The sequence below is a fragment of the Stegostoma tigrinum genome, chromosome 13 (assembly GCF_030684315.1).
Source record: "Stegostoma tigrinum isolate sSteTig4 chromosome 13, sSteTig4.hap1, whole genome shotgun sequence".
Lineage (NCBI taxonomy): Eukaryota > Metazoa > Chordata > Chondrichthyes > Orectolobiformes > Stegostomatidae > Stegostoma > Stegostoma tigrinum.
This window is the reverse complement of record NC_081366.1, coordinates 63,102,740-63,127,447: the sequence shown is the minus strand read 5'-3', so window position 1 is coordinate 63,127,447 and position 24,708 is coordinate 63,102,740. Positions and strand designations below refer to the sequence as shown.

General features: G+C 52.2%; 1 protein-coding gene across 3 annotated transcripts in view; it reads left to right on the top strand.

The window, feature by feature from the left end:
- LOC125458529 (Kv channel-interacting protein 1) overlaps nucleotides 1–18,308 on the top strand; it is a 495,719-nt gene extending 477,411 nt beyond the window's left edge. For all 3 annotated transcript variants that reach the window (XM_048543880.2, XM_059650765.1, XM_048543879.2), the window contains exon 8: nucleotides 17,255–18,308. In XM_048543880.2, the coding sequence (XP_048399837.1) occupies nucleotides 17,255–17,302 (48 nt within the window). In that variant the 3' untranslated portion in view covers nucleotides 17,303–18,308. The remainder of the gene's footprint in view (nucleotides 1–17,254) is intronic.
- Nucleotides 18,309–24,708: the final 6,400 nt, after the last annotated feature.

Below are 24,708 nucleotides of genomic sequence, written 5' to 3'. Positions count from 1 at the left end.
CCTCGAGGGCAGCATATGGTGGTGCAGAGATTCCGAGCATGCATAAAGGATCTCACTGGGAGAGACCCTCTCACTGCCAGCCAAGCAATGTCCTTGTGCTTGTTTGAAAGTTCGGGCGATGAGGCATTCTGCCAAACGACTTTGGTGGTCTGCTTGGGGAACCACACGACGGGATCCACCCTTTCCTTTTCCCAAAGGGTCTTGAGGATACTACGGGATGACCACTGCCTGACGGCCTTGAGGTCAAAGGTGTTTCCTTTCAAAAATTTCTCCACGAAGGACAGGTGGTACAGGATGGTCCAACTATTTGGAGCGTTCCGCGGCAACAAGGCCAGGCCCATCCGTCGCAGCACCGGGGACAGGTAGAACCTCAGTAAGTAGTGACACTTGGTGTTTGCGTACTGAGGATCTACGCACAGTTGATGCAGCCACACTCAAAGGTAGCCATCAGGGCGAGGGTGGCGTTCGATACGTCCTTTCCCTCGTTTTCCAGGTCTTTGTACATGGTGTCGCTGTGGACCCGGTCCATCCTCGAACCCCAAGTGAAGTGGAAGATGGCCTGGGTGACCGCTGTGGCGCAGGTCCAGGGAATAGGCCAGGCCTGCACCATATACAAAATACTGAAAGCCCCTCGCACCTGACAACCAGATTCTTACCCATGATGGAGAGGGACCAGAGCGTCCACCTGCCCAGCTTCTGCTTCATTTTGGTGATACGCTCCTCCCAAGCCTTAGTGCATGCCCCAGCTCCACCAAACCAAACACCCAGCACCTTCAGGTAGTCTGTCCTGACGGTGAAGGGGATGAAGGAGCGGTCGTCCCAGCTCCGGAAGAACACAGCCACGCTCTTAACCCTATTGACTTTGGCACCTGAGGCCATTTCAACCTGGCCGCAGATGTCCAACAGCCTACTCACCGACCGACGATCAGTGCAGAAGACGGCAATGTCGTCCATGTCCAGGGAGGTCTTGACCTGAAGGCCTCCACTACCTGGGATAGTCACGCCCTTCAGGCTCACGTCCATACTGATGGATGCGGCGAAGGGCTCCATACAGTACACGAACAAGGCAGGAGAGAGCGGGCAGCCCTGCCTGACTCCAGATCTGACGGGAAAACTGTCCGATTCCCACCCGTTGATCGAGACAGCGCTAACAATGTTGGTGTAGAGCAGCCGGATCCAATTGCGGATGCCCTCCCTGAAACCCAATTTGGAGAGGACGTCCCTCATGTAAGCATGAGAGACCCTGTCGAAGGCCTTCTCCTTGTCCAGGCTTACGAGGCAGGTGTCCACCCGCCTGTCCTGCACATAGGTGATCGTATCCCTGACGAGCGCGAGGCTCTCAGCAATCTTCCTGCCCAGCACAGCACAGGGTTGGTCAGGGTGAATCACCGACTCCGGTACAGACCTGACCCGGTTGGCTATGACCTTGGCCAGGATTTTGGAGTCCACATTCAATAATGAAATGGGACGCCAATTCTTAATTTCTTCCCTCTCCCACTTCCTCTTGTAAATGAGGGTGATGATGCCCTTCCTCATGGACTTGCATATTTCCCATGCCCGAAGCGCACTATCGTACACCTCCAGCAGGTCCTGGCCAACCAGGTCCCACAGAGCGGAATACAGCTTGACCGGTAAGCCGTCACTCCCGGGAGCCTTATTCCTCTCAAAGGACTCAAGGGCTCTGGTCAGCTCGTCCAGGGATATCGGCCGGTCCAGCCACTCCCTCGTGCCGTCGTCTAAGACCTCCGTGATAGACGACAGGAACAACTCGGAGGCCGTGCTGTCCGTGGGCTTCGCGTCATACAGTCCGGCATAGAAGGATCTGCTGATCCTCAAAACGTCAGGCCAAGATGACGTCACTGAGCCATCATCCTCCTTCAGCCGGCTAAGCACAGAACTCTTTGTGCACCTTCTGAAAGAAGAAACACAAGCACATCTTGTCCTGCTCCACAGAGCGGACCCTGGACCGGAAGATTATTCTGCAGGCCTCCGATGTGAACAGCAAGGCTTGCTGGCCCCTCATCTCGTGGAGGTCCTCCGTGACATCGACCCCCATCGACTGCAGAAGGAGCAGGTTCTGCATCCTTTTCTGGAGTCGCGACAGCTTTCCCGGCCTCTCTCTCGCCTTCCGAACACCCTTGAGGACAAAGAACCTCTTGATGTTCTCCTTCACCGTCTCCCACTAGTCGCCTGGAGACTCAAAGAGGGGTTTCACGGTTCTCCAACCGGCGTACTCCCTTTTAAGCTCCTCAATGTTCTCTGGGGTCAACAGAGTCTTGTTGAGCTTCCACGTCCCCTTGCCGGCCTCCTGGTTGTCCTATAAGTGACAGTCCGCCAGCAGGAGGCAGTGCCCAGAGAAGAACACCGGCTCGATGCCGGTGGACCTGACCGAGAACGCCCGTTACACAAACAGGAAGTCTATCCTTGGAGCGGATAGACCCGTCTGGGCGCGACCAATGCGCTCCGTCTGCTGGGGTGTTGAAGACATCGAGCAGCTTGGCGTCCTCCACCGTGACCATCAAGAATCTGGACATGACGTCTAGTTGACTCCCCCCACCCGCTGTCCCCACGCTGGATCTTCCATCTGCATCGATGATGCAGTTGATGTCTCCGCCTAGAATGACCGGCCTGGACGTAGCCAGCAGGGGTGGAAGCCGCTGCAGGATGGCCATCCGCTCACTCCGTACCGCTGGAGCATACACGTTGATCAGCCTCAGGGGAGCGTTCCTGTAGGTGACATCAGCCACGAGGAGGTGCCCCCCCCACCACCTCCTGAACTTGAGAGATGGCGAAGTTGCGCCCCCACAGCAGAATTGCAAGGCCCGAGGAGTGACAGTCGTTACCCCCCGACCAGATCGAAGGCCCACAGGTCCAGGCGCCCGACCATTTCCCGTACCTGCTGAGGTGCGGTATCCCGCACTCCTGCAGAAACAGGACGTCTGTCTTGACGGTGGTTAGGTAGGCCAATGTGGACACACATCTTGCGGTGGACTTGACGCTGCGCACATTAACGCTTGCAACTCGTACCCCCATTGTGGGCTGTGACTGCAGTACCCTCCCCGAGTCCAAGGTCCAGCCCTTCCATCTGTCCCTTCATGCCCATTGCCTGGGCGAACTGCTGGATGCTCTCTGGGCTCAGGAAACCGTCCATGCTGCCTTCCGGGTGGCATCCCCCCATTGGGGGTATGGAGGCAGTAGAGTCCGGCTCTGGGTCAGGCTGGGGACACACTGTTTCCTGCTTCCCGCCTGAAGGTTCCGGGGGGGCCCTCCAGGGCCCCAGCGGCGCATGGCTGGGTGTTGGAGGGAGCCTCAGGACGCCTCCCGTCACCTGGAATCAGGGTGCTGCTTTCCTTCTCCCTTGACATCTTTAGCTTATGCTTTGGGCGGGCCTCCTCCGAAACCACCTCGTCAGAAGAGCTCTCATAGCACCCCCCGTAGCTGCCTCTTCCCGCCTGATGTTTGCGGTGCCGGGGCTCGCCTCGCCTTCCCAACCATCATCCACTCCCCTGGGTCACCTGCCACCTCCTCAATCGACTCCAGGCTGTTGGGGGTTGGTGAGGGGCGGGGTGCGCAGCGGAGCCTGCAGGGGCGCTTTGCTGGCCTCGGGTCCGCCCTGTGAGACTGGGCCCTCCTGCACCACCAGGCCCTCCTGCACAGTAGGGGAGTCCTTGCAAGGGCCTGGTGCCTTCCTCCTCCGGGGGGGGGGGCTTGCCCCGCATTGCCCCTGACAGCGGCCTGGGCGTAGGTGGTTCCCCGCCACGGTCATGCCTTATAGAGGTGGCCTGCTTCCCCGCAAAGGTTGCAGCTTTTTTCTTGTGGGCAATCCTTTGCAAGGTGTCCGTCCTCCCTGCAGATGGTGGCTTTGCAGTCGGCCGCCACGTGACCTGACCTACCACAGTCATGGCAGACTTTGGGTTGCCCTGCGTAGGTCAGGTATCCCTTGCCCCCACCGATCGCAAAGCTGGACGGTGGGTGTACGATGTTCCTGTTCGTGCCCATCCACAGCGTCACCTTGACCTGCCTCTTACTGGTCCAGATCCCGAAGGGGTCCATGATGTTGATTAGGTCCCCTTCCACCTTCACGTACCTTCCGAGGAAGGTCAGGACATCAGCTGCTGGCACATGCGGGTTGTACACATGTACAGTCACCATGCGGCTCCTCTGCACAGGCATCACGAACAGCAGGACACCAGTCAGTACAGAGAGGGGGCCCCCACCTCCTTTCTCCTTCAAAACCTCCAGGAAGCGCTCGCAAAGCTTGGCACTCCTGAAGGTTACATCGTAGAAACCTCCTCCAGGGAAATTCTGCAGGCAGTAAATGTCCGCAGCAGCAAACCCACAATAGTCCAACAGGACCCTCTTCACGAAGAAGGTGCAGTCCCCAGGCCCACATTCATCCAACTTCTTCACGGAAACGTGGATGGTGTTCCGGACCCCCGACCCAGGGCACAAGCACTCACCGCAGCCATCGTTGCAGGTTGGCTGCTCCCCTGAACCAGCGTTCGGCCGAAACCGGCATTAAGATCCACCAGTTGCAAGGGTGCATGGCCAACCCAATGTCTTCCTTCCACCTCCAACACAGTCGCACTTTCTTCTTCTCGGTCCACAAAAGAGTGGTTCTTTATTTTGTTCCGGATATAAGCTGGTTCACTGAGCTGGAAGGTTCATTTTCAGACATTTCGGCACTTTTTATTTATTTGAAAAAATATACTTTATTCGTAAGATGTCCAAAAAATAAAACATATTTACACACCTACCCAGTCATGCAAGCCGCTCCGGGTTACCCAGGGGGTACATACACCAACTAAAGAAAAAAAAACAAAGAAGGACAAAAAAAAGCAAAGAAAACACCCCGGCAGTCGTCACCCCGCACAGTCCCCATTGGCCCCCTGACCAGTTGGGGAAGGCGCCAGCTGGGCCCAGATACCAGATAGGGTTCTTTTTTCTATTCTGGACGAGGGGTTTCATACAGTGGTCTTCCCTCACCGCGCCTTGGCGGTGGCTGCCCCAAGCTTTAGCGCGTCCCTCAGCACGTAGTCCTGGACCCTGGAGTGCGCCAGTCTGCAATACTTGGTCGGGGTCAGTTCTTTCAGCTGGCAGGCCAGCAAGTTGCGGGCAGACCAAAGAGCGCCTTTCACCGCATTGATGGTCCTCCAGGCGCAGTTGATGTTGGTCTCGGTGTGCGTCCCCGGAAACAGCCCGTAGAGCACGGAGTCCCGCGTCGCGGAGCTGCTCGGGACGAACCTCGACAAATACCACTGCATTCCCCTCCAGAACTCCTGCGCATAGGCACACTCCAGTAGGAGGTGATCGACAGTCTCGTCCCCCCCGCAGCCACCTCGAGGGCAGCGTGCGGTGGTGCAGAGATTCCGGGCATGCATAAAAGGATCTCACTGGCAGAGCCCCTCTCACCGCCAGCCAAGCAATGTCCTTGTGCTTGTTTGAAAGTTCTGGCGATGAGGCATTCTGCCAAACGACTTTGGCAGTCTGCGTGGGGAACCACACGACGGGATCCACCCTCTCCATTTCCCGAAGGGTCCCGAGGATACTACGTGCTGACCACTGCCTGACGGCCTTGTGGTCAAAGGTGTTTCTTTTCAAAAATTTCTCCACGAAGGACAGGTGGTACGGAATGGTCCAACTATTCGGAGCGTTCCGCGGCAACGAGGCCAGGCCCATCCTTCGCAACACCGGGGACAGGTAGAACCTCAGTAAGTAGTGACACTTGATGTTTGCGTACTGAGGATCTACGCACAGCTTGATGCAGCCGCACACAAAGGTAGCCGTCAGGGCGCGGGTGGCGTTCGGTACGCCCTTTCCCCCATTTCCCAGGTCTTTGTACATGGTGTCCCTGCGGACCCCGTCCATCCTCGACCCCCAAATGAAGTGGAGTATGGCCCGGGTGACCGCAGCGGCGCAGGTCCAGGGAATAGGCCAGGCCTGCGGCACATACAACAGTACCGAAAGCCCCTCGCACCTGACAACCAGGTTCTTACCCGCGATGGGGAGGGACTGGAGAGTCCACCTGCCCAGCTTCTGCTTCAATTTGGTGATACGCTCCTCCCAAGTCTTAGTGCACGCCCCAGCTCCACCAAACCAAACACCCAGCACCTTCAGGCAGTCTGTCCTGACAGTGAAGGGGATGAAGGAGCGGTCGTCCCAGTTCCCGAAGAACATGACCTCGCTCTTACCCCTATTGACTTTGGCACCCGAGGCCAGTTCAAACTGGCCGCAGATGTCCAATCGTCTACTCACCGACTGACGATCGGTGCAGAAGACGGCGACACCGTCCATGTAGAGGGTGGTCTTGACCTGAAGGCCTCCGCTGCCTGGGATAATCACGTCCTTCAGGCTCACGTCCTTCCTGATGGAGGCGGCGAAGGACTCCACACAGCACACGAACAAGGCAGGAGAGAGCGGGCAGCCCTGCCTGACTCCAGATCTAACAGGAAAACTGTCTGATTCCCACCTGTTGATCGAGACTGCGCTAACAATGTTGGCGTAGAGCAGCCGGATCCAATTGCGGATGCCCTCCCCGAACCCCAATTTGGAGAGGACGTCCCTCATGTAAGCATGAGAGACCCTGTCGAAGGCCTTCTCCTGGTCCAGGCTGACGAGGCAGGTGTCCACCCGCCTGTCCTGTACGTAGGCGATCGTATCCCTAATGAGCGCGAGGCTCTCAGCGATCTTCCTGCCCGGCACAGCACAGGTTTGGTCAGGGTGAATCACTGACTCCAGGACAGACCTGACCCGGTTGGCCAAGATTTTGTAGTCCACGTTCAAAAGTGAAATGGGACGCCAATTCTTAATTTCTTCCCTCTCCCCTTTCCTCTTGTAAATGTGGGTGATGATGCCCTTCCTCATGGACTTGCACATTTCCCCTGCCCGAAGCGCACTATCGTACACCTCCAACAGGTCCTGGCCGACCAGGCCCCACAGAACGGAATACATCTCGACCGGTAAGCCGTTGCTTCCGGGAGTCCTATTCCTCTCCAAGGACTTGAGGACTCTGGTCAGCTCGTCCAGGGATATCGTCCGGTCCAGCCACTCCCTCGTGCCGTCGTCTAAGACCTCCGTGATAGACGACAGGAACGACTCGGAGGCCGTGCTGTCCGTGGGCTTCGTGTCGTACAGTCCGGCATAGAAGGATCTGCTGATCCTCAAAATGTCGGGCCGAGACGACGTCACCGAGCCATCGTCCTCCTTCAGCCGGCTAAGCACAGAGCTCTCTTGGTGCACCTTCTGAAAGAAGAAACGCGAGCACGTCTCGTCCTGCTCCACGGAGCGGACCCTGGACTGGAAGATTACCCGGCAGACCTCCGCGGTGAAGAGCGAGGCTTGCTGGCCCCTCACCTCGCGGAGGTCCTCCGTGACATCGACCCCCATCAACTGCAGAAGGAGCAGGTTCTGCGCCCTTTTCTGGAGTCGCGACAGCTTTCCCCGCCTCTCTCTTGCCTTCTGAACACCCTTGAGGACAAAGAACCTCTTGATGTTCTCCTTCACCGTCTCCCACCAGTCGCCCGGAGACTCAAAGAGGGGTTTCACGGTTCTCCAACCGGTGTACTCCCTCTTAAGCTCCTCAACTTTCTCTGGGGTCAACAGAGTTGTGTCAAGCTTCCACGTCCCCTTGCCAGCCAACCTGTCGTCTTGTAAGTGACAGTCAGACAGCAGGAGACAGTGGTCAGAGAAGAACACCGGCTCGACGGCGGTGGACCTGACCGAGAACGTCCATGACACAAACAGGAAGTCTATCCTTGAGCGGATAGACCCATCTGGCCGCGACCAGGTGTACCTCTGCTGCGCTCCATCTGCAGGGGTGCTGAAGACGTCGAGCAGCTTGGCGTCCTTCACCTTGCACATCAGGAATCTGGACGTGACGTCCAGTTGACTCTCCCCACCCGCTGTCCCCACGCCGGATCTTCCATCTGCATCAATGATGCAGTTGAAGTCTCCGCCTAGGATGACCGGCCTGGACGTAGCCAGCAGGGGTGGAAGCCGCTGCAGGACGGCCAACCGCTCACTCCGCACCGCTGGGGCGTACACGTTGATCAGCCACAGGGGAGCGTTCCTATAGGTGATGTCAGCCACTAGGAGGCGACCCCCACCACCTCCTGAACTTGAGAGACGGTGAAGTTGCGCCCCCGCAGCAGAATAGCCAGGCCCGAGGACCGACAGTCATTACCCCCCGACCAGATCGAAGGCCCACAGGTCCAGGCGCCGGACCATTTCCTGTACCTGCCGAGGTGCGGTATCCCGCACTCCTGCAGAAACAGGAGGTCCGCCTTGATGGTGGTCAGGTAGGCCAACGTGGACACACATCTTGCGGTTGACTTAACGCTGCGCACATTAATGCTCGCAATTCGTACCCCCATTGTGGGCAGTGACCGCAGTATCCTCCCCAAGTCCAAGGTCCAGCACCTCCATCTGTCCCTTCATGCCCATTGCCCGGCCTAACTGCTGGATGCTCTCCGGGCTCAGGAAACCGTCCGTGCTGCCTTCCGGGTGGCATCCCCCCGTCAGGGGTGCGGAGGCAGGAGGGTCCGGCTCTGGGTCAGGCTGGGGACGCGCCGTTTCCTCCTTCCCGCCTGGAAGTTCCGGGGGGCCCTCCAGTGCTCCAGCGGCACTTGACTGGGTGTCGGAGGGAGCCTCAGGACGCCCCCCGTCACCTGGAAGCGGGGTACTGCTTTCCTTCCCCCTCGAGATCTTTAACTTCTGCTTCGGGTGGGCCCTCTCCGAATCCCCCTCGTCAGAGGAGCTCTTATAGCCCCCCCTGTAGCTGTCTCTTCCCGCCTGATGGTTGCGGTTCCTGGGCCCATCAACGCACCTTCCTCCTCGCTTTCCGGACTGTTGTCCACTCCCCTGGGTCGCCTGTCGCCGCCTCCATCGACTCCGGGCTGTCGGGGGGGGGATTGGAGCCTGCAGGGGTGCTTTGCTGGCCTCGGGCCCATCCTGCGGGGCTGGGCCCTCCTGCACGGCCTGGCCCTCCTGCACATTAGTGGGGTCCTTGCTGGGCCCTGGTGCCTTCCTCTCCTCCGGGGGTGCTGGCCCCGCATTGCCCCTCCTGGCGACCTGGGCGTAGGTGGTCCCCCGCCGCAGGCATGCCCTATAGAGGTGGCCCGCTTCCCCGCAAAGGTTGCAGCTTTTCTCTCGTGGGCAATCCTTTGCAAGGTGTCCCTCCTCCCTGCAGTTCCTGCAGATGGTGGCTTTGCAGTCGACCGCCACGTGACCTGACCTACCACAGGCATGGCAGACTTTAGGTTGCCCTGCATAGGTCAGGTAGCCCCTGCTCCCGCCGATCGCGAAGCTGGACGGGGGTGTACGACATTCCGGTCCGCGCCCATCCTCAGCGTCACCTTGACCTGCCTCTTACTCGTCCAGATGCCAAAGGGGTCTACGATGTCAGTTAGGTCCCCTTCCACCTTCACATACCTTCCGAGGAAGGTCAGGACATCAACTGCTGGCACATGCGGGTTGTGCATATGTACAGTCACCATACAGCTCCTCTGTGCTGGCATCACAAACAGCGGGACAGCAGTCAATACAGAGAGGGGGCCCTCACCTCCTTTCTCCTTGAAGACCTCCAGGAAGCGCTCACAAAGCTTGGCACTCCTGAAGGTCACGTCGTAAAAACCTCCCCCGGGGAAATCCTGCAGGCAGTAAATGTCCGCAGCAGCGAACCCACAACAGTCCAACAGGACCCTCTTCATGAAGAAGGTGCGGTCCACAGGTGCACCTTCATCCACCTTCTTTACAGAAACACGGATGGTGTTCCGGACCCCCTGACCTGGGGCACAAGCACTTGCCGCAGCCATCGTTGCAGTTTGGCTGCTCCCCTGAACCAGCGTTAGGCCGAAGACAGCATTAAGATCCACTGGTCGCAAGGGTGCACAGCCAACCCGACGTCCTCCTTTCACCTCCAAGACAGCACTCTCCTCCTCTTGGTCCACAAGAGAGTGAGTCTTTATTGTGTTCCAGATGTAAGCTAGTTCACTGAGCTTGCCGGTTTGTTCCCAGATGTTTCGTCACCATTCTAGGTGACATCAACAGTGAGCCTCCGGTGAAGCACTGGTGTTATGTCTCGCTTTTTATTTGTATTTGGGTTTCCGTGGGTTGATGATGTCATTTCCTGTGTTGATGTCATTTCCTGTGTTGGATCAGTCATTTCCCATCTACCACCCTCTGAGAAAAAGGACAGGAAATGACCTCACCAACCCAAGGAAACTAATACACATAAATAGAAAGTGGGAAATAACACCAGTGCTTCATCAGAGGTTCACTGTTGATGTTACCTAGAATGGTGACAAAACATCTGGGAGCAAACCTTTGAGCTCAGTGAACTAGCTTACATCCGGAACAAAATAAAGACCCACTCTTTTGTGAGCCAAGAGGAAGAGAGCGTGACTGTGTTGGAGGTGGAAGGAAGACGTCGGGTTGGCTGTGCACCCTTGCAACCGGTGGATCTTGATGCTGGCTTTGGCCTAATGCTGATTCAGGGGAGCAGCCAACCTGCAACGATGGCTGTGGCGAGTGCTTGTGCCCTGGGTCGGGGGTCTGGAACACCATCCACGTTTCCGTGAAGAAGGTGGATGGAGGTGGACCTGGGGACTGCACCTTCTTCGTGAAGAGGGTCCTGTTGGACTGTTGTGGGTTTGCTGCTGCAGACATTTACTGCCTGCAGGATTTCCCTGGAGGAGGTTTTTATGAAGTAACCTCCAGGAGTGCCAAGCTTTGCGAGTGCTTCCTGGAGGTCTTCAAGGAGAAAGGAGGTGAGGGACCCCTCTCTGTATTGACTGCTGTTCGTGATGCCAGCGCAGACGAGCCGTATGGTGACTGTACACATGTACAACCCGCATGTACCAGCAGTTGATGTCCTGACCTTCCTCGGAAGGTCCGTGAAGGTGGAAGGGGACCTAACCGACATCATGGAGTCCTTTGGCATCCGGACCAGTAAGAGGCAGGTGAAGGTGATGCTGAGGATTGGCGCGGACGGGAACGTTGTACACCCATGTCCAGCTTCGCGATCGGTAGGAGCAAGGGCTAGTCTGCCATGCCTGTGGTAGGTCAGGTCATGTGGCGGCCAAGTGCAAAGCCACCATCTGCAGGGAGGAGGGACACCTTGCAAAGGATTGCCCACAAGAAAAAAGCTGCAACCTTTGCGGGGAAGCGGGCCACCTCTATAGAGCATGCCCACGGCGGGGGACCACCTACGCCCAGGTCGCCGGCAGGGGCAATGCGGGGCCAGCCCCCCCGGAGGAGAGGAAGGCACCAGGGCCCTGCAAGGACCCCACTAATATGCAGGAGGGCCAGGTCGTGCAGGAGGGCCCAGCCCCGCAGGACCGACCCGAGGCCAGCAAAGTGCCCCTGCAGGCTCCGCTCCCCCCCACCCTGACAACCTGGAGTCGATGGAGGCGGCGACAGGTGATCCAGGGGAGTGGACGACGGTCCGGAAAGCGAGGAGGAAGGTGATTCGGTTGGCCCAGGAACCGCAACCATCAGGCGGGAGGAGGCAGCTACAGTGGGGCTATAAGAGCTCCTCTGCCGAGGGAGATTCGGAGGGGCCTGCCCAAAGCAGAAGCTAAAGATCTCAAGGGAGAAGGAAAGCAGCACCCCACTTCCAGGTGATGGGAGGCATCCTGAGGCTCCCTCCGACACCCAGTCACGTGCCGCTGGGGCCCTGGAGGACCCCCGGAACTTCCAGGGGGGAAGGAGGAAACAGTGCGTCCCCAGCCTGACCCAGAGCCGGACTCTCCTGCCTCTGTACCCCCAACGAGGGGATGCCACCCGGAAGGCAGCACGGATGGTTTCCTGAGCCCGGAGAGCGTCCAGCAGTTAGCCCGGGCAATGGGCATGAAGGGACAGATGGAGGGGCTGGACCTTGGACTTGGGGAGGGGACTGCGGTCACAGCCCACAATGGGGGTACGGGTTGCGAGCATTAATGTGCGCAGCGTCAAGTCCACCGCAAGATGTGTGTCCACATTGGCCTACCTGACCACCGTCAAAGCGGACCTCCTGTTTCTGCGGGAGTGCGGGATACCGCACCTCAGCAGGTACGGGAAATGGTCTGGCACCTGGACCTGTGGGCCTTCAATCTGTTGGGGGGTAACGACTGTCGCTCCTCCGGCCTGGCTATTGTGCTGCAGGGGTGCAACTTCACCATCTCTCAAGTTCAGGAGGTGGTCAGGGGGTGCTTCCTCGTAGCTGACGTCACCTACAGGAACACTCCCCTGAGGCTGATCAACGTGTACGCCCCAGCGGTACGGAGTGAGCGGTTGGTCGTCCTACAGCGGCTTCCACCCCTGCTGGCTATATCCAGGCCGGTCATCCTAGGCGGAGACTTCAAGGGCATCATTGATGCAGATGGAACAGCGGGTGGGGGGAGTCAACTGGACGTCACGTCCAGATTCCTGATGGGCACGGTGAAAGAAGCCAAGCTGTTCGACGTCTTCAGCACCCCTGCAGATGGAGCGCAGCGGAGGTACACCTGGTCGCGCCCAGACGGGTCTATTCGCTCAAGGATAGACTTACTGTTTGCGTCACGGGCATTCTCGGTCAGGTCCACCGGTGTCGAGCCGGTGTTCTTCTCTAACCACTGCCGCCTGCTGGCCAACTGTCACTTATAGGACAACCAGCAGGCCGGCAAGGGGACGTGGAAGCTCAACACGACTCTATTGACCCCAGAGAACGTTGAGAAGCTTCAGAGGGAGTATGCTGGTTGGAGAACCGTGAAACCCCTCTGAGTCTCCGGGCGTCTGGTGGCAGAAGGTGAAGGAGAACATCAAGAGGTTCTTTGTCCTCAAGGGTGTTCGGAAGGCGAGAGAGAGGCGTAGAAAGCTGTCGCGACTCCAGAAAAGGATGCAGAACCTGCTTCTTCTGCAGTCGATGGGGGTCGATGTCACGGAGGACCTCCACGAGGTGAGGGGTCAGCATCACATCGGAGGCCTCCAGGATAATCTTCCGGTCCAGGGTCCGCTCCGTGGAGCAGGACGAGACGTGCTCGCGTTTCTCCTTTCAGGATGTGCACAAAGAGAGCTCTGTGCTTAGCCGGCTGAAGGAGGATGATGGCTCAGTGACGTTGTCTCGACCCAACGTTTTGAGGATCAGCAGATCCTTCTATGCCGGAATGTACGACGCGAAGCCCACGGACAGCACTACTTCCAAGTCATTCTTGTCGTCTATCACGGGGATCTTAGACGACAGCATGAGGGAGTGGCTGGACTGGCCGATATCCCTGGACGAGCTGACCGGAGCCCTCGAGTCCTTTTGAGAGGAATAAGCCTCCCGGGAGTGACGGCTTACCGGTCAAGCTGTATTCCGCTCTGTGGGACCTGGTTGGCCAGGACCTGCTGGAGGTGTACGATAGTGCGCTTCGGGCAGGGGAAATGTGCAAGTCCATGAAGAAGGGCATCATCACCCTCATTTACAAGAGGAAGTGGGAGAGGGAAGAAATTACGAATTGGCGTCCCATTTCATTATTGAATGTGAACTCCAAAATCCTGGCCAAGGTCATAGCCAACCGGGTCAGGTCTGTCCCGGAGTCGGTGATTCACCCTGACCAAACCTGTGCTGTGCCGGGCAGGAAGATTGCTGAGAGCCTCGCGCTCGTCAGGGATATGATCACCTGTGTGCAGGACAGGCGGGTGGACACCTGCCTCGTCAGCCTGGACCAGGAGAAGGCCTTCGACAGGGTCTCTCATGCTTACATGAGGGACGTCCTCTCCAAATTGGCGTTCGGGGAGGGCATCTGCAATTGGATCCGGCTGCTCTACACCAACATCGTTAGCGCTGTCTCGATCAACGGGTGGGAATCAGACAGTTTTCCAGTCAGACAGGGCTGCCCACGCTCTCCTGCCTTGTTCGTGTGCTGTATGGAGCCCTTCACCGCATCCATCAGGAAGGACATGAGCCTGAAGGGCATGGCTATCCCAGGCACCGGAGGCCTGCAATCAAAACCTCCCTGGACATGGACGACGTCGCCATCTTCTGCACTGCTCGTCGGCCGGTGAGTAGTCTGTTGCACATCTGCGGCCAGTTTGAACTAGCCTTGGGTGCCACAGTCAATAGAGGTAAGAGCGTGGCCATGTTCTTCCGTAGCTGGGACGACCCCTCCTTCATCCCCTTCACCGTCAGCACAGACTGCCTGAAGGTGCTGGGTGTTTGGTTCAGTGGAGCTGGGGCGTACACGAAGACTTGGGAGGAGTGTATCACCAAACTGAAGCAGAGGCTGGGCAGGTGGATGCTCCAGTCCCTCTCCATCGCAGGTAAGAACCTGGTTGTCAGGTGCGAGGGGCTTTCAGTACCGTTGTATGTTGCGCAGGCCTGGCCTATTCCCTGGACCTGCACCGCTGCGGTCACCCAGGCCATCTTCCACTTCATTTGGGGTTCGAGGATGGACCGGGTCCGCAGGGACACCATTTACAAAGACCTGGATAATGGGGGAAAAGGACGTACCGAACGCCACCCTCGCCCTGATGGCTACCTTTGTGTGTGGCTACATCAAGCTGTGCGTAGATCCTCAGTACGCAAACACCAAGTGTCACTACTTACTGAGGTTCTACCTGTCCCCAGTGTTGTGTAGGATGGTTGTCAGCATGTAGTATCCTCGAGACACTTCGGGGTAAAGGAGAGGGTGGATCCCGTTTTGTGGTTCCCCACGCAGACTGCCAAAATCGTTTGGCAGAATGCCTCATCGCCAGAACTTTCAAACAAGCACAAGGACATTGCTTGGCTGGCGGTGAGAGGGGCTCTGCCAGTGAGATCCTTTATGCACGCCCGGAATCTCTGCGCCACCACACACTGCCCTCGCGGCGGCTGCGGGGGGTGGGGGGCAGCGCGGATGAGACTGTGTGTCTCTCACCTCCTTCTGGAGTATGCCTATGTACAGGAGGTCTGGAGGGGGATGCAGTGGTATTTGTCAAGGTTCGTCCCAAGCAGCTCCGTGACACGGGACTCCGTGCTCTACAGGCTGTTTCCCAGGACGCACACCGAGACCAACATCAACTGCGCCTGGAGGACCATCAATGCAGTGAAAGATGCTCTTTGGTCTGCCTGCAATTTGCTGGTCTGCCAGCTGAAAAAACTGACCCCGACCGAGTGTTGCAGACTGGCACACTCCAAGGTCCAGGACTATGTGCTGAGGGACGCGCTTAAGCTTGGGGCAACCGCTGCCAAGGCGCGGTGGGGAAAGACCACCGTATGAAACCCCTCATCCAGAATAGGAAAAAGGGCCCTATCTGGTAACTGGGCCTACCTGGCGCCTTCCCCAACTGGTCAGGGGGCCAACGGGGACTGTGCAGGGCGACGACTGCCGGAGTATTTTCTTTGCTTGTATTTTTTTCTTCTTTGTTTTGTTTTTCTCCTTTTTAGTTGGTGTACGTACCCTCTGGGTAACCCAGAGCGGCTTGCATGACTGGGTAGGTGTATAAATATTTTGTTTTTGTACAGTCTATGAATAAAGTATATTTTTTCAAATAAAAAAAGTGACAAAATGTCTGAAAACGAACCTTCCAGCTCAGCGAGCAAACTTACATCCAGAACCTTAACCTGAGCTACAAATCTTCTCAAAACTCACTATCTTCCTTACTCTCCCATTTTGACACCTCACCTTAATAACTTGTCATGATCCCTCTACCTTAATTAGTTGTTCGGTTTTGGATTACTTGTTACTTTAGTTAAACCCTCGGCACATGACTCTTATATCTATCACGTTATTCCAGCCTATGCTTTGTCTCCTGCACCACCTTATTTTTAATATTTTGTGATCATCCCTTTGCCTCATTTAATTGGATTATAGGTCATTCCTTCACTTGTTATTCAGCTGTTGATACTTTACTCACACTGCCTGACACTTTTGATTACCTGCAGAGACTTATTATTCAACTTGTTGACATCCACTTCCATCATTTGCATGATCTTCTGATCTTTCTACTATAAATTCTGTGACTATGTGCCTTGCTGCCCTTCACCTGACAAAGGGGCAGTACCCCGAAAGCTTCTGATTTCAATTGAAGCTGTTGGACCATAACCTGGTGTTGTGACTTCTGACCTTGTCCACCTCAGTCCAACACCGACACCTCCACATCATCTCTACTATATTCACTCCTTATAATTTGGTCTCCTCAAGAAAAGCAGAAATTGCTGGAGAAACTCATCAAGTCTGGCAACATCTGCAGAAAGACTTCTTCAGAGCTCTCCTCTACATTAGGGAGATGAAATGCAGATCTGTGACTGCTTTGTGGAACCTCTAGGTTCTGACTGTAAGTTGGCCCTGAGCTTCCAGTCGCCTGCCACTTCAATAAACCACCATGTTTCTTGGCCAACATTTCACTCTCTGGCCTGTTGCAGTACCTCTGTGAAGCTCAAAGTAAGCTGGAGGGGCAACATGTCATCTTCCACCTAGATTCCTTACAACCTCCAGGACTTAATATCAATTTTAACAATTTTAGTGTGTGAATACCTTCATCCATGTTCACTGCCTATTCCCTCAAGCCCAAGTACTGCTTTGTATGCATTACTCCCAGCTGAGCCAACCCATTTTTGAATTCTTGTTCATGCCCACCCAGTTTATCGGGTCCCAGCTTATCATCAGCAATCTCTTTGTTTGCCTGTTCTATCTCTCTCTCTCTCTCTCTCTCTCTCTCTCTCTTTCTGCTTTCTCTCTGGGCACCATCTCCACATAGCCTAGGTGTCACTTATGATATCCTCTTAGGAACCAAGTTTCAGATTCTCACCTCCAGGAATGAACAACTATTCGTTCTGTTCTTAGTTTTAAGCTGCTGTCGACATGTTTCATTGCAAATACACCATTGACGAGCAGCAATTCTTCCCAAGTTTGGGAGGGTAGAATTACAGTGTGACAGGCTAACTAATACTATTTCCACTCTGCATACAAAAATAGGAATTTAGCATGGGAAAAATTAAGGGGTGAGTGTTCGAAGATTACATTTTTAGTGCAGCTTAATTGTCAGACACACAACGTGAAGATTAGATATCATCACAAGGTTGGCAGGTTTATAAGGCTGGGGATCATCAGAAGTGGACTGAGGGAATGTTCTGATGTGGAACGTCAGAGAAACAAGGTAACAAATATGTCAGAAATGGTTCAGACTGTGTAGAGCCTTAGCCTTTTCTGAATTTTGTATGTTTCAGTGAGTAAGACAATCGCACTCAGTACTGGCTGGTCACAGAGGGCAGTCCCAATCTGTTTGTCCTTTAAAGTTTAATCATCTGGAACTCTCTGTTTCTTCCTTTTTACAGGATGAAAATATCATGAGATCTTTGCAACTCTTTGAAAATGTGATGTAACCATTCAGATGGTGAAAATGCAGAGCTCCCAGACAGTGGGATATTCACCAGACAATTTGAGAGAGGGGTTCTGCCTGGACCTTTCCTCTGTTTATGCATGCTTCCTGCTGGAGTAGTGTCTAACCAGAAAGAGATTCTGATACAATGTTTTCTACAACAAAAAGCCCATACATGTACAAAGAACTTTTAACAAGCCATTTTTGATGAAAGCAAGATGCAATGTCAAAATGTGTAAATGGGAATCAGAGATTATTTCCACAGCTGGTGTATTAATCTGATTGCCATCCAAACAAACTCGGAGCACAAGTATGGAACTCAATACATTCCATTTATTTTCATTCCTTTCGTTTTATCTTTACACTCTTTTCTTTGTTTCTTATTCCTTCCTCCCTGCCTCATTTTTCACTCTTTCTCCTGAAATTGTCTTACTTATTTATCATTGTCTGTTGCTTTTATTATCTGTCTGCTCATCAGCCCATCCTCTCTTATCTTTTACTGTCTACTCCCGTCAGTCCTCAATTCTGCCCTTGTTTCTTTCTTATGCACCCTTTTAATTTCTTGCTCCTTTCCCATACTCTCTCTTTCTCTTTCCTTTTCTGCCAAACTTGCCTTGTTCCTCTCTGTACTCCTGTGTCCTTTCCATTTTCTCAATCAGTCCTCCTTTCGTCTAGACACCAGCAGCTCACTGTTCTCCGTATTGTGTAGGCTCCATTTTTTCCTCTTCAAGATGTCATCAACTATCTTAAATTCAATTTTTCGATTGTTTCATTTTCTGTTTCTGAGACCTGGATTCATCAGATTGAGCAATTTTTATAAGTCTGCCTTTCTCAAACCCAGAATGAAGCAAAATGGCCAATGCAATTATAAATTATTGTTTTGTATACACTCTGCAAAGCAATGGGCAGAGATTGGCATGGACTCTGACAGCTGTGATATTTCGCAGAATGTAATATGTCACATCATTTGTTGTTAGTATTATATGTCATTAAATGAATAAATTCTTGAACCGTTTCTTGGAGATAATGTGGGAGAAAAGCTGTTTTGGATGGTGCCTATGATCATTCCACACTAAACACTGACCTACAACGGAGAATTCCCTGGTTCAGCCCATTCCACACAATTCTGATAGACCTGAGCATGACACATTTTGTTCAAATAGTGTCTTCCTGATGTTTCAGTCCTTTTACATTTGGTAACAATTATAGTCGAAAACTTTTCTTGAGGTAAATTTCTGTACATCTTACATCATTGGATTAGGATCATTCACCTGACTGGGTGGAGAAAAAGGACTGAGGTCGGAGGGGTTGGCTAGGCCTTTCGAATCTTTCCTAAACCATATAGGAATGGCCATTGCCCTTGTGTGGTAGGTTTTATTGGTAGAGGGATTGAGTTTCGGTGCCGTGAGGTCATGTTGCAGCTGTACAAAACTCTGGTGCGGCCACACTTGGAGTATTGCATACAGTTCTGGCGCCACATTGTGGGAAGGATGTGGAAGCATTGGAAAAGATGCAGAGGAGATTTACCACGATGTTGCCTGGTATGGAGGGAAGGTCTTATGAAGAAAGGCTGAGGGACTTGAGGTTGTTTTCATAGAGAGAGAAGAAGGTTAAGAGGTGACCTAATACAGACATACAAGATGATCAGAGAATTGGATAGGGTCGACAGTGAGACCTTTTTTCCTCAGATTGAGAATGGCTAGCATGAGGGGGCATAGCTTTAAACTGAGGGGTGATAGATATAGGACAGATATCAGAGGTAGGTTCTTTACTCAGAGAGTAGTAAGGGCATGGAATGCCCTGCCAGCAACAGTAGTAGACTCGTCAAGTTTAAGGGCATAGTGTAAGTTAGCTGAGTTTCAGTTTGGTTTCACAGGTCAGTGGAACATCGAGGGCCTGTACTGTTCTATGTTCTATGTTCTATTGTTCATTCCCTCTGCTCTTCTTGCTCCCACTGCCCACAAAAACCTGCCCATCACAGGAGAACAGCCCATGACCACCCCCTTCCCCGATATGCTCCCCTATAACCTACCCTTCTCCAGGACCTCGCCCCCACAACCTTCCCTATGGCCTCCCACTTCCACACTTCATCCCGTATAATCTCTCCCCTCCCCCACCATCTACCCTACTCCTTCCACTACAACCTCTCCCATCCATACTACCTCTCTCACCTCTTAATACCTCTCCATCCACACCCCCATTACATCTCCTTCCCCACCTCTTCCTGCCCCTCCCTCATGACCTCCCCTTCCAACACCTCCTCAATCCCCCTCCTCCACTACCTCCTTCTCATTCTGCCACTACCTCCTCTATCCCACTAACCCCCATTAACCACCTCTCCATTCCCCGTGACCTCTCTGTCTCCAACTATTTCAAATCTTAGAGCGGTTACAGCACACAAAGAGGCCATTCAGCACATCATGTCTGCTTTAGCTGATAAATTGTCTATCCATTATAATCCCACTTAGTAATACCTGTTTTGCAGTTTTGTAAGTTAGTGCACTTCAAGTTCTGACCCAGGTGCCTTGAAAATGAGTTTAGGGTTTCCACCTCAATTTTTCCCCATGTCCCCTCTAATCCTTTAATCAGTCAATTTAAATCTGAACTCCTGGTAATTAACCTCTCTCTTTGGGAAACAGGTCTTTCCTGTCCACTCTACCCATGCCCATCATTAATTTCTATACCTCAAATAATCACCCTTCAGCCTCCTCTCCTCTGGAAAATAACTCTAATCTATCCAATCTTTGCTCTTAGCCACAATTTTCAAACTCTGGCAATATTTTTATGAATCACCTCTGTGAACACTCTGGAGCAAATGTGTTTTCCTGTAATGTAGTCAGAACTGTACACAGAATTCCAGCTGTGGCATATCCAGTGTCTTGTATCATTCAGGATTACATCACTGCTTTAAAGTTCAACACTTCATCCAATGAAGGAAAGCATTCCATATACCTTCTTTACTGCCTTCACTACCCACCTTGTCATTTGTGAAAATGCACTTCAAGGTTTCTCATTTCCTCCACCCCTTTCAGTAGCCTCCATTTATTGCCTATTTCCTCAGTTTGTTTGCCCTCCCTGGTGCATAATCTCACACTTCTCTGTCACTTATCCATTGCCCTGCAGTTCACAGCTGTCCCCATCATTATCAGCTACATCGCCAATTTTTTGTGTCATCTGCAAATTTCCCAATCATGCATCCTATATTTAAATCTAAATCATCAATTTATACAACAATTAGCAAAAACCCAACAACAAAGTCTGTGAAGCACTGAAACAATTTTCTATTTGCAAAAGCATTCATTGACAATTACCCTCTGTTCGTTGTCACTGAATCAATTTTAGATCCAACTTGCCACATTCCCCTCTACCTCGTGGATTTTAATGTTTCTGACCAATTTGCAATGTTTGCCTGTATTCCTGGCCTTTCTTACAGTCTGTCGGAAATCCCAAGGAGTACAGGGTCCATTGACTCTGCAACACTGAAATTTGTCTCTATGCAAATCACAAGCAGATTGTACAGGTGATGGTAGTATAGTGGTGTGGAAATATCTCTGGGCTAGTATCTGGAGATACAGATTAATGTTTGGGGATGAATGGATTCAAATCCCATTCGTGGCAGATATTGAGATTTAAATTCAATAAAAATATCCGGAATGAAACTTTAGTTTATGTAGAGGATAATAGCATTGTTGGAAAAAACCACTTTGAAATCTGCCATCTGTCAGGTGCAGATGTGATATCAATGTGGTTCACTAACCTTTGAGATGGCCAACTAAACCATTTGATTCAGTGGCAATTAGGGATGGAAATAAATGTCCACATCGCACTAAGCGAGGTTAGAAGAATGTGGGAATTGTGAGTGTAAAACTATGATGCAGCACTCAAATCTCTGAGAGCAGACTCTGCCTCTATTCTGAGGAAGGGTCACTAACCCAAAATGTTAACTCTTGATTTGTCTCCACAGATGCTGTTAGACCTGCTGAGCTTTTCCAGCAATTTCTGTTTTTGTCTCTGCCTCTATTATTGAGGGTATGCATGCAGGATAATTTTATTGGCACTAGGGCCATTTAAAAAATCTTCAAAGGCTCAGAATAAACAACAGAATTGCATGACCGGACGTCCTGGGTAAAAAAAATCACAGGAAATGTTGAGATAGTAATAACTTCCAATGCTGGAGTCTGAGATAACACAGTGTGGAGCCAGAGGAACACAGCAGGCCAGGCAGAATCAGAGGAATAGGAAAGCTAATGTTTTGGATCGGGACCCTTCCTCAGAAAAGTGTTGAATTAGCTCCTGTTACATTGGGGATGTAGGAGTCTGTGAGCTTTTGCTGCTGCCACCCCTAAATCCAGTAGAGTATTGAACATTTTTTTCCAGCACCCTCTCTCACTCGCTGGGCATATGCTTACCACTATCCACACCATAGTTTATTTATAATCCATATCCCTCCGAGTTTATAATGGGCTCCCGAATCCCAGACACCCCTGAGGCACTTTGACTATTGGCTCAGAGTTCCTAATTTTGACATCTCCTAACAGGGGGCGTGGGATCCCCTAGGACAATCAAAGCCCACCCAAGCCTGACCATGAACCCTGTAAATCCCTAACTACCTGGCTGTTACAGACCAGACCCTGAACCATGACAACACTCTGAAATTCCCTCCGACCAGATTCTGACACCCCTGACCAGGTACTTATCGACCTCCAACGAGGCCTTACCCATTCCTGACTAAACCCTGACTCCCTCTGACCAGACGCGGATACCCCCCCCCCCACCCCTGACCAGACCCTGACCCCGCTCCTACTGGATGCTGATGTCCCGAATCAGACTCTGACCCAATTCCAACCAAACCCTCACACCCAACCAAACCATAATCATGCCCAACAAGACCTTGACATCATTTCAGCTGAATTCTGACCCCTCTGATCAGACTCTGAGCACCCCCCCCACTCCAATAATGCCCTCTTGCCAGTCCGACCAGGTCCCATCCAAACCCTTCCCCAACTGATCTCTGATCCCTATACCAGATCCTAATCCTACCACCCCCATTGAGACCCTGACTTAACCCTCACCAGACTCTGATCCACCCAATATAAAAAAAGAAATACTTTAAGGTGTGTGGAAAGTGGTAGGCTGAGGAGAAAAAGAAAGTTAAGGCAGGAAAGGGATAAAACAAGAAAATATTAGCTGGCAAACTTTTAGATTAGAAGCCCTACAGTGTGGAAACAGGCCCTTCGGCCCAATAAGTCCACACCGCCCCTTGATATATCCCACCCAGACCCATCCCCCTATAGCCCACACATCCCCGAACACTATGGGCAATTTAGCATGGCCAATCCACCTAGTGTGCACATCTTTGGACTGCGAGAGGAAACTGGAACACCCGGAGGAAATCCACACAGTCACAGGGAGAATGTGCAAACTCTGCACAGACAGTCGCCCGAGGCTGGAATTGAACCTGGGTCCCTGGTGCTGTGAGGTTGCAGTGCTAACCAGTGAGCCACTGTGCCACCCTTGGACTTAAGGAAAATCCAAACCTGGTATATTGGTGAAACTACACAAATGCTATGAAAACGAATGAATAGACCCCGTGCAAAACTCGCCAGATGGAGATGTTCCCTCCCAATGGGGGAACCCTTCAGTAGTCAAGGACATTAGCCTTGGATCTTTAGGTAAACGTCCTCCAAGGTGGACTCTGGGGTACACACAGTGCAGAGTTGCTGAGCATAGCCGAGTTCGATGCCCACGAGGATGGCCTCAACAGTGATCTTCTGTTCATGTCGTACTATAGGTGAACCCACTACACTATACACTCTCTCTGTCTCACGCAAACTCTCTTCCCTCCCCCCAACACTCACAGTCTCTCTCTCCCACACACACACTCTCGCTCTCTCTCTCTCTCACACATACACACACACACACACACACACACACACACGTGAATTTATGGGGTGAATTTGTATTTGGAGATACATTCAATTTTGTTCAAAAAGTACACAATTTATAGACAGTCAATCAATATGGTGTTTTATAAATTCCTACTTTAGAAATAAAACCAGTCTGACTCCAAACCGAAACACAAACAGATTCTAATCAAACTTTTTCAGACCTAAAATATCACCTCTTCTCTAGATTGACAAAATCTTCAGTTCTCTCAGGACAATCACTTGAGAGGAATTTGGGGACCTACATATACATATTAATGAAATAAAACCTTCTAACTAATTAAAGATTTAACAGCATCTTAGATTTGTTTAGTACATTGTCATCAGTGGTGTGACCCTCTGATTATAAATGATAAATTCTGTGTCTGAAAATACCTCTCTTACTAACACCTGAAGAAAGGGTAAAACTTTGAAAGCTGAGATAACAAGGTGTAGAACTGGATGAACACAGCAGGCCAAGCAGCATCAGAAGAGTAGGACAGCTGATGTTTTGGGTCTGGACCCAATTCTTCATTTCTGAGGTCTGCTGTGTTCATCCAGCTCCACCCCTTGTTATCTCAGATTCTCCAACATCAAGAGTTCCTACTATCTCTGAGACTCTGAAAGCTTGTGTTTTCAAAATAACCTGTTGGTCTATAACCTGGTGTTGTGTGATTTCTGACTTTGTCCACTCCAGTCCAACACGGACACTGACACTGGCACTGGCACTGGCACCTCCGCATCATGTTTGATCAGTACATTAACAGGATAAATAAAGAAAAGGTTAGGCCTATCAGAGATGCACCAAGTAACCTGATATGCTTAAGGGCCTTGTTCTATGCTATAGACCTCTGTGACTGTAACTCATATGTGGAAGCAGGAAATATTTTCAGACTTCTTACTTGTGTACTTTGTCTTCAGAAAGGAGAGGGGTGGTGGAGAGATTCTAACTAAGGAGGGAGAATGTGGAATATTAGATAAAATAAGCATAATGAGCAGTACCAGATAGACTGACCTCCTTGAAGATGGGTAAAAATAGAAACATAGAAAATTGCTGCAGGATTAGGCCATTTGGCCCTTGAAGCCTGCACCACCATTCAATATGATCATAACCGATTATGCAATTTTGGAACCCCATTCCTGCCTTCTCTCCATACTCCTTGATTCCTTTAGCTGCAAGGGTCACATCAGCTCCCTCTTGAACATATCTAACAAACTGACCCCAAATGCTTTCTATGGGAGAGAATTCCACAGGTTCACATCTTTCTGAGGGAAGGAATTCTTCTTCATCTCAGTCCTCCTCAGTCCCCTTATTCATAGAGTAGCCAGTTGATGGATTGCATTCCAGTCTGTTAAAGGAATCTAGGGAGGACATACATGATGCTTTGAGGGTCATTTTTCATCCTCACTAGATATAGGTGAGGTCCCAAAGGATAGGAGAGTTTGTAAATGTTGTACAATTATTCAAAAGGGAAAGGCAAGGCAA